General features: G+C 34.8%; 2 protein-coding genes across 2 annotated transcripts; one reads left to right on the top strand and one right to left on the bottom strand.

The window, feature by feature from the left end:
* Nucleotides 1-3,133: 3,133 nt before the first annotated feature.
* LOC112525196 (probable acetyltransferase NATA1-like) lies at nucleotides 3,134-4,073 on the bottom strand. The gene has a single exon (XM_025135209.1). It carries the CDS (start codon nucleotides 4,014-4,016, stop codon nucleotides 3,294-3,296), a length of 723 nt encoding a protein of 240 aa, XP_024990977.1. The 5' UTR covers nucleotides 4,017-4,073; the 3' UTR covers nucleotides 3,134-3,293.
* A 3,332-nt stretch (nucleotides 4,074-7,405) lies between these two features.
* On the top strand, nucleotides 7,406-9,096 carry LOC112525645 (lysM domain receptor-like kinase 3). The gene is made up of 2 exons (XM_025135857.1): nucleotides 7,406-7,442; nucleotides 7,644-9,096. The coding sequence occupies exons 1-2, from the start codon at nucleotides 7,423-7,425 to the stop codon at nucleotides 8,884-8,886; spliced, it is 1,263 nt and encodes a 420-aa protein (XP_024991625.1). The 5' UTR covers nucleotides 7,406-7,422; the 3' UTR covers nucleotides 8,887-9,096.
* Nucleotides 9,097-9,861: the final 765 nt, after the last annotated feature.

Below are 9,861 nucleotides of genomic sequence, written 5' to 3'. Positions count from 1 at the left end.
TAAGATGGGTTAGCATAGTTTGCACAAAATATTGGGTTAGTATTTGAATCAGCCCATATATATATATATATATATATATATATATATATATGGAAGGATTCAAACGAGAATACATTCATTTTACAAGAACACCCATTTACTATAGACAATCACATGTGATACTATCATCCCATTACATATGATACACATGTGATACCAAATCAGAGACATGGACGATTTTCGATGCGATCTTGGTTGCGGGCCAAGTCGTCCTTATACCACTAAACCCCTCACAAGTATTATCACATGTGATAAGAGTGTTGTTGATATGATGCTATAATCCATCAAGACCATCACATGTGATGCTAAATTATAGACACAAACAACCTTTGGTGCGGCATAAGTCATAGAACACGTCGTCCGCATATCACATGGTCTCCTTACGCTTATTATCATATGTGATAAGGGTGTTCTCGTGTTCTCGTAAAATGAAGGTCGTTTGAACCTCCACACACACACACACATATAGTTTTCGACACTGCGCATTGCATGGTGATCAAAACTCAATTTAAGAAAAAACGTAAAAGCCTCGGCTCGAGCAGAAGTGCGAAGTGTCTGAAAACTCTGGATTGTATTTATATTTATAACGCCCCATCCAACACCGTAAATCATGATTTGAAGAATAAAAACTTCAGAAAGAAGCACGGTATTAAGTCAACACCTTCATTCTATGTATATATAAGTGATATAATAGATACTTAAACTACGTTTGTTATTATAAGTACTACAATAATCACAACTCTTGTTAAGAAAAAAAAATATATCATTTGCATTCATTTTACACACAAAAATTACCAATTAGTTGGTTTTAATTTCAACCATTGTTATAGATTTCAAAGCTCCATCACGCTTTTATATATCTATCATCTTCTTCTAAACTATCATCTTTCTACCAATATGAGATGATGAAAGTCAACCTTAATTCAAATTTGAGGAACAATCAAGCCTCATGTTGCCAAGTCATCATCCTCGATTTCACTTTTACTTTTGCACTGTAATTTTTACCATTTAGTTGGTTTTGATTCCAACCATGGTTATAAATTTCAAAGAGGATCATCCAAAATAAGAAAACCATGTGATACAAATCATATGATTTGACACAAAGACATCTCATCCACCTTTCTTATACGTTTCTCTTTGTTCAAATCTTTTAACTTTTCACTAATGTAGGATAACTAAAACTCAACCACAATTCATCATTTGAGAATACTCAATTTTCATGGTGTCACCTCAATACTTCTAAGATTTTCCTTATATATATATATATATATAAAGATAAATATAGTTTCTTCAATTGTCATGTAATTAAAAATATGCATGTATTGATATAAATAAAATTATATATAATTTTATATATTTGTGGATTCAAATTTCTTTTTATAGAATAATGAAAATGGAGTTAAAAAAAGTATGAAAATAAAGGGGTTAACAATTAATGTGTTGATTGTATATTAAAAATACATCAAAATAATGAGAAAAAAGATAAATAAGATTGAAAGCTTCTCATTGAACAACTTTTTGGTTCTTCCTTTAATATATATATATATATATATATACATATTATGTGGAAATATGTGGAATCCTATTAAATTACTTTTCAAAAAACACTTATAGAAAGGAGGGAGGTCCAACATATATGTATTTTAACACTTAAAATTGTATGCTCACTAGATACTAGGGGACGTTTGGTTCGTCAGAATCCGCCAGAATCTAATGGAATTGGAATGATCAATTCCATTGACCAAATTATATTTCAACGTTTGGTTACCATGAAATGAAATTAAATTTCAAAGATTACATCATTTGATGATTTCACCATTCTTTCCTAAAACTGATGGAATTGAAATCCATTCCATCCAAGAATGTGGAAATGACAAAAATACCCTCATGATGCTAATAGTATCATCATCGATTGATTATTGCTTCCTTCCAATTTCTGCTTCTTCAAATTTCTTCTTATTGATTACTGCTTGCTTCCCTATAACTATAATTGCTTGCTTCCCTATAACTGCTTGCTTCCCGATTACTGCTTGCTTATCGATTATTGGATCTTCGATAAAATGGAAACACATAAAGGAAGATAAAAAGAAGAAACCCTAGAAACAAAAGCCAACAAATTTCACGCATGTCGATTACTACTTGCTTATCGATTACTGGATCTCCGATGAAATGAAAACGCAGAAAAAAAAGACAAAAAGAAGAAATCCTAGAAACAAAAGCCAACAAATTTCACGAGAAGAAGAAATATGGAATTGGAGTCCATGTAATTGAAAATATGAATGGGTTTGCTTCCATATCCAATTTAAAAAAAAATATTAAAGAAAAGGTATTTTTGTCCTTTTTCATTATTCCATTTCAATTCAGTTACAAACCAAACAGACAGATTACAATTCATTAAACAAATTACATTTTAATTCTGTCAACCAAACACTTGTTCAAACCTAATAATATTTCATTCCAATTCATGTGTAAACATTCATCTCCCTCTTTGCAAAATCTTCATGATTACTCGCTTAGACTACATTATATGATGGATTCTACTCAAAATCTCCATCTAAATTATGCATATTGGACTTTGCTTAGCTCTCTTATTGCTATTTGTCAGTTGCACATAAAAAGCCAGTGATTGAGCGCTTGGTGCTAAATCTTGACCAGATCTTTAACATGTGCTTATTCATTGTGAATTCATGTAGGTGGTCACAATGAACCTCTACGCACCATTCATATGTGAATTCTTCAAGGATGCTCGGCAGAAAACGTTATCTTTTAAGTCTAATCTGTCTCTTTTATGCATAATGCATTCCTTCTTTAGTGAAGCTACTAACAGAAACGAACATAATTGCACCTACGCTGGTGTTTGGAATTGTTTATAAAAATAACTTATTAACTTATTCCGATGTGACATCGATAACAAGCATTTTTGAGTGTTTGGATAAACAACTCACCAACGATAAAGAGTTTTGAAGAAATTAAAGTCTTCTGACTTATAATAAATTGATAGATGTTTTTGTAAAAAAAAACATAAGATATTTCAAATAAGCAATCCACACAACACGTGGTGTAGTTTTTGATTCATGCAAAGCTCAAGAAAACAAAAGAACAACCACCACATATCTCCATTACCAAATTAAAAGCATTGGGAGGAAGGGGGCAAATACGACAATTCACATTATCCTATCCTTCTTCATCATCCACTACAAACCCTAATCTCCCCCTCTCTCCAAACATCCAGAAAACCCTAAAAATTGACAGCATCAGATCAAATCAAGATCTTTGGTACCAGAAGTAGTTGCATAAGCTTGAAGAGCATCACCTGTGAGCCTACAAACCCTCCATTCCTGCATAACATTCGCTCCCATTTCTTCGTAGAACTTTATGGCATTCGTATTCCAATCCAGCACAACCCACTCCACCCTCCCGTACCCCATCGCCACCGCCTGTCTCGCCACCGCCGATAACAGCATCTTCCCCAATCCCTTTCTACGATAACTCTCCCTCACGAACAGATCCTCTATGTAAAACCCTGGTTTCGCTAAAAACGTCGAGTAATTAGGGAAAAACAGAACGAATCCAGCTACCACCACCCCTGCTTCCGTGGTCGATGACTTGAAGACTTCCAGTTCCGGATCGGAGATTGGATAATCGAGATTTAAGGTTTTGTGGATCGGAGTGAATTTGGAGTGGTGAGCGATGGAGGAGGAAGGAAATGGTGTTGTGGAGACTTCGATGAGGAAAACGGTGAAGGATTCAAAGGGGTTGTCTTTGGAGAAGAGGGTAGCGGAGAGGGAGGGTTCGGTGGCGGAGCACTGATCGGCGAGGCGTTCGAATACTGCCATTTGGTAAATCATTTTGTGAATGACTGGGACGTCGGCTTTGGTGGCGAGGCGGATCCTGGTGAAGAGTGGGTGGTTGATCGGAAGGTCCATGTTTGGTTCTGCGGCGGTGGTTGGCGGTGGTGGTGGTGCTGCGGCGGCCATTTTTTCTCTCTGTTAACGTCGGCGGGTTTTTACGTTTTCTCGATAATCAATGCCGTTGGATAACACTCGAAAGACGCTTTATAAACAAAAAGGGGAAGAAGGTACGAGGCTAGAGGGGTAGTTTCGTCTTTTCGTAAAATGAATTTTCAGAGAACAAATTACGTAAGCTTTTAAAACACAACTAAAAAAAAGTTCTATTTAAGAAAATTATCACTTATGGGGTGAGATTAGAAGATAACTTTGAAAGAAAAAACCATCCATCTAAATCATATTGTTTGTTTACCTTATAGAAAGTGTTTGAGATTGCTTATTTTAGGTGTTTTTTGATTTATTTTAGTCTGACATCGATGATAAGCTAAATGCTAGTGTTTGGATGAAGAAAAATAAAACTGTTTATATCGGTGTCAAACTGGTAATAAGCAGTTTTTAATAAGTTAATCATTCCTAACTTATGAAAAAATGTTTATTACCAGTTTACCATTTTAACCTTGTTTCATTAATGTTTGTTAATTATTAATCTTATTGATATAAATTATTAATCTTATTGATATAAATTTTTGTCAAATATATTATTATAAATGATGAAAAATAAATTTTCACATGTTAAAAAATCAAATAAGTTAATAAGCACTCTCAAACACTCCCATAAGTCAATAATATGAAAGATTATTCTTTTTGGTCATTTTACATATATAAGCAAAATTTGTCAAATACTAAAAAATAATTTATCAGCTTATTGCTTTTTGGTACCGTTATAAGCTAATCCAAACACTTTTTACAAAACTCCGGTTTGATATCACATAAGTTAATAAACACTTTTACAAAAAAAACATAAGTTGTTTTAAATAAGCAATCCCAAACACCCCCTTAATAGTTCAATTAAAAAAAAAAATTTGAATCGTTAAGAGGTGAATTTTGTTTGACAAAAAAAAGTATGCTTCTTAATGGTTTTAAAACCTTCCGAATGATTTTGTATCTTAGGTCTTCCTTAACCATTTAGCGTCTTAATTTCATTGTAAACAATTACCAAACAATTATATTTCATTTTGCACTATATTATGAGAGCTTCTTAATCATTATGACCACTTAATCATTTTGTACCAAATCATTCAGCAACTATCAACATAACCCCTAAATATGGTTAAAAAGATGGGTTATAATCGTTTTTTAAATTCAAAATTGATGAAACATGACAAAAATTAAAGTGAAACAAATTACACAAAAAAAAAACGATCCTTTTATTATCTATAATTTTACCTTCATTTTGATATAAAAATCATACGTTTTTTTTTCATGGTTCTCTGTTTTTTTTCTTTGAGGTTCTCTCTTGATCTTTTACTTCATTATCTATCGTGCAAATAAGAGATTAGACAACTTTAAGACTGATAATGGATTGTAACGCTGACAAAAAAACATATTGATTAAAAAAACCCGTCATCGTGGATTGTAATGTTAGTAAAAAAAATAATAATTTAAAAAAGCCGTCATTGTAAAGTCATCGTCAAAGATTGTTGTTCTCAGGATCATATTGAATTTGGACAACATGTTGGTAAAGTGTTGTCTTCGTTTTCAACGATAGAGAACGTGCTTGAACTTTTGAAACGGGTAATTTTAAACGGCCCCACATAGAACTTAACTTTGAACAATTTACCCGGTAAGTGTTTACTGTGGTAAAAATCATCGCCCTCACTTACTGGGTAAGACTTTTGGTTCTTGTCTCACTCTTACCAGGTAAGATTCTTGGTCCTTGCCATATTCATCCAGTAAGGTAATGTGATTTGGTATTCACTTACTCAAGTAAGCGTTTGGTAAACGACCCTAAGTCATAAACAGAAGACCTTCAAATATTCGGAATTTTTCATCATTTCTCAAGTATCGAAACTGGTTTATTTCCTTTTTAATTTCTCTACCATACTTTTCCATTCGTCCATGGTTTTCCTTACTAATGAAGAACCGATAACCTCGAGATCCAAGGGCATCCGTCCGCTATACTTCACAATGTCTATCAAAATATCCTTATGAGATTGCAACGCAACATAAGCATGCCGACAGAAGTGTAGGAATATATTTAAGATAACGTACGAAAAGAACGAACAAAGCAGTAAAAAGTGTTGACACCTGCGTTTAACACAGTGTCCGTAAAACAAATTCGTCCCACTATAAACAAATAAGTCTTTGGACATTCCAAAACTTGTTAAACAACTCCTTAGACTTTCTAAAACATGTTATATACATTCTTATGACCTATAAAACTAATTAACGTCGTAAAATAATGGAAAAAACATGGAAAAAAATCAATGAACATTCATATTTTGAGCGATAAAGTCCCCAAATATTTTTTGAACCAAAAAGTATTAATTAAAATAAATTTCACCAGTAATATTTTTAAATATCTTTTATAATTAAAAATCACATACGTGATATATTTTATTTTTCATTAAAATAAATTTAATCAGTAATTCTTTTTATTTTTTTTACTTTAAAAAATCGCTGACATAAATTTTATCAAAAATCTTTTATAAATGTAATTATTGTTTTGTAAATGTAAGTACTTTTTTGTTATATTTGTTTTAATTTTATAGATTTAAATACTTTTTGGTTCAAAAAATGTTTTGGGAGTTAATCGCTCAAAATATGAATGTTCATTGGGTTTTTTTTTTTTTTGATTTTTCTATTATTTTACCGCATTAATTAGTTGTATAGGTCATAAGGATGCATCTAACAGGTTTTATAAAGTCTAATAAGTTATTTAACATGTTTTGAAATGTCCAATGACTTATTTGTTCCAAAAAATTATCCAAGAACTTAATCATTCCAAACACTAAAATCCATTGAGTTTTTTTATACTATTCCCCCGTTAAATATTTCAGAAAAGGGACAAAATTGATTGTTTTATATTTCAGATGATAAATATTTCTCGGAATATGAGCCGTGAGTCAAACCGATATTTGAATTGAATTTGAGATACTCTAAACGTCATAAAAAAATTAGAATTTTCATTTCTTTTAGTTTGAATGTTTGATCGTTATCTATTCATACAAGATATTTATTAGATTGAATGTACTTATCAATCAATCGATTTTTCTTATTACCAGTTTGGCACTGGTATAAGTTGTTTATCCAAACAATTAAAAAATGCTTATTACCAGTACCACACAAGAATGAGTCAATAACTTGTTTTTATAAGCAATCTCAATAACTTGTTTTTATAAGCAATCCCAAATATCCATCGTAAACGTAGGTAAACATTTGGTCGTAAAATGTTCACCCGGTAAAAGTTCGGTAACGAGGTGGTGTTGATGACGTAATACTTTTAAACAACAATTTATCGTTTGCTTGTTTGACTTTATCGATCGACAGAAATGGTTGAAGCCCGTTTGGTACGTTCCAGGAAGGTTGACGATGGATGGCGACTACACTGGACAGGTTACGATTCCTATCCCCACGGGTCTTCACCACTTCTAGAAGTCCATCCTTCTCACAATCACTACTTCATTCAATTGAACAAACCATCAATTCTGCTATGTTTCCCCTGCCGATGGCTGCTCACTTTGCATCGCTATCTTTCATAAATCAAGGTTTGGTGTGATTTCTTCCAAAAATTATGCGGATTTTTTGTGGTTGTAGGTCGAAGAAGACGAGTTCCGACGTGATCCCCTCATCCATCAAAACTCCAGGCTCTACATATCGCATGTCTTCGTCCACGAGGACTTCTAACGCAGATCTGTCACCTCGTGGATCGTCCTTTGCTTATTCGTCGGCGGCAGCTTCTAGTTCCAATGGTAACAACAGTTACAACAAGGATTCGTGGAAATCGTCTGTTTCTAGCCGGAGCTCACTTTCGAGCCTCCGTCATTCCTTACCAGAAAATCCTCATGTTTACGATTTCAAAGAGATCTTCTCCGCCACAAACAAATTTCAATCCACAAAGTACTCTTCCTCGTCGTCTTCCGCCGCTTGGAGATGTGTGATTCGCGGCGACGAGGTTGTTGTATTTCAACGGAAGTTTCGGCGTCCAATTGAAGAGACAGAGCTTCGTGAACGGCTTCTAGTGATTTGCAAAAGCCATCACTCGAGTCTGATTAAGCTTCGAGGCGCTTCCATGTCTGGAAGCTACATATACTTGGTTTATGACTATGTTAAAGGCGCTAGCCTTGCCGATTGCCTTAAAAACCCTAAGAACCCTAACTTCACCGTACTTTCCGATTGGATGTCGCGAATTACGATCGCCGCTGATCTCGCTCACGGTCTCGAATACATTCACAACTCCACAGGGTTGGAGAAGAAATTCATCCACAATCACATAAAAAGCACCAGCATAATTGTAACGCAATCGTCGTCACTGAACGCGAAAATATGCCATTTCGGCACGGCGGAGCTTTGCGGAGAAACAGATAGCAGGTCGGACTCAGATCCAAAAAATTCGAATTCAAAATTTGTGAAATTCGAAGGTACCAGAGGCTACATGTCGCCTGAATTTCAGGCTACCGGCATTGCGACGCAGAAGTCCGACGTGTACGCTTTCGGAGTTGTAATTTTGGAGATATTGTCAGGCGAAGAACCGTTGAAGTACAGGCAAGATAAGGAAACTTTCGTGAGAGTTTCATTGATCGATACGACAAGAGAGGCGGTGGGCAGCGGCACCGTGAGACGGTGGATGGATAGGCGGCTGAAGGACTCGTACCCGGAAGAGGTGGCAGAGAAGTTGGCACGTTTGGGGCTTGAGTGTCTGGAGGAGGAACCGGAAAAGAGACCCGACATGAGTTGGGTTGCGAGTCGGATCTCCAAGCTGTATTTGGACTCACAGAGTTGGACGGAGAAAATGGGATCGCTTCCGGCTGATTTCACCGCCTCCTTAGCCCCCCGCTGATCAGTCATGAGTTTTAGTAAATGACGTAGAAGCCCCTTTTCTTTCATTGAATGTTATAACCACCCCCTGTATTTTCTCCACTGGAGAGAGAGAACACTGTCTTGGACGGTAAAAAGTGCAAATATGCAGCGATAAGATAACACGTCAATGTACAAAGAAAAACGTTCGAAAATTTTGTCTGAATCAAATGCATATAGCGTTAAAATCAAATTTTATCCGGTAAAATAACAGTTGTTTGTTGTTACAGCTTCAATATAAGCTAGCCTTTGTATGAGTTGTAGATCCATCCTAGTCAAAGATATGGAACGCTCACACTAATTCATATGCATTTGAAATATTCCTTTACTTGAATCAAAAGTTCTACGGAATTCTTCTATGAATCCATATGCTTAGGTCGGGGATGATGTTTTTATCAAAGAAAATCATTTAAATAGATTGAGAAAATATCTATAAGATAATTTAATTAATGTTGGGTCGTTGGAGATAGATATCATTACAAAACACTTCAAATGAAACTAATAATTACCAATTAATACTTTAAGGAGTCGTTTACCAAACGCTTACTCGGGTAAGTGCTTACCAAGTCAAATTACGTTACCAGATGAATATTGTAAAGATCAAGAATCTTACCTGGTAAGTGTGAGACAAGGACCAAGAGTCTTATCCGGTAAGTGAGGGCAACGACTCTTACCCCGGTAAGCGCTTACCGGGTAAATTTTTGCATACGATGTCGTTTTGGTGGACTAAAATCTTACCCGATAAGTAACTGATAGTGTTAAAATTTACCGGTAAACACTTACAGAGTAAGTGTTTGGTAAACGGTCCCTAAATGTTGTAGCTGTAATCCGGCTTCTCCCGGTTACTTTTTTTTTTCTTTTTTGTCATTTTGAGTTCTTTTTTGTTTGGTTTTTGGCTACAGGTCCGTTTACTAAACGCTTACCCAGTAAGTATTTACCGGGTAATTTTCCTCACTGA

The sequence above is a fragment of the Cynara cardunculus genome (assembly GCF_001531365.2).
Source record: "Cynara cardunculus var. scolymus isolate 2C chromosome LG 13, CcrdV1, whole genome shotgun sequence".
NCBI classification, from domain to species: Eukaryota; Viridiplantae; Streptophyta; class Magnoliopsida; order Asterales; family Asteraceae; genus Cynara; species Cynara cardunculus.
The sequence above is the reverse complement of the archived record's forward strand: the minus strand, read 5'-3'. Positions and strand labels throughout refer to the sequence as shown.

Bases quoted from the DNA above. Each gene is read 5' to 3' on its own strand.
- LOC112525196 (XM_025135209.1), bottom strand. From the start codon at position 4,016: ATGGCCGCCGCAGCACCACCACCACCGCCAACCACCGCCGCAGAACCA.
- LOC112525645 (XM_025135857.1), top strand. From the start codon at position 7,423: ATGGCGACTACACTGGACAG. The intron at 7,443-7,643 runs GTTACGATTCCT...TTGTGGTTGTAG, and splicing joins ATGGCGACTACACTGGACAG to GTCGAAGAAGACGAGTTCCG.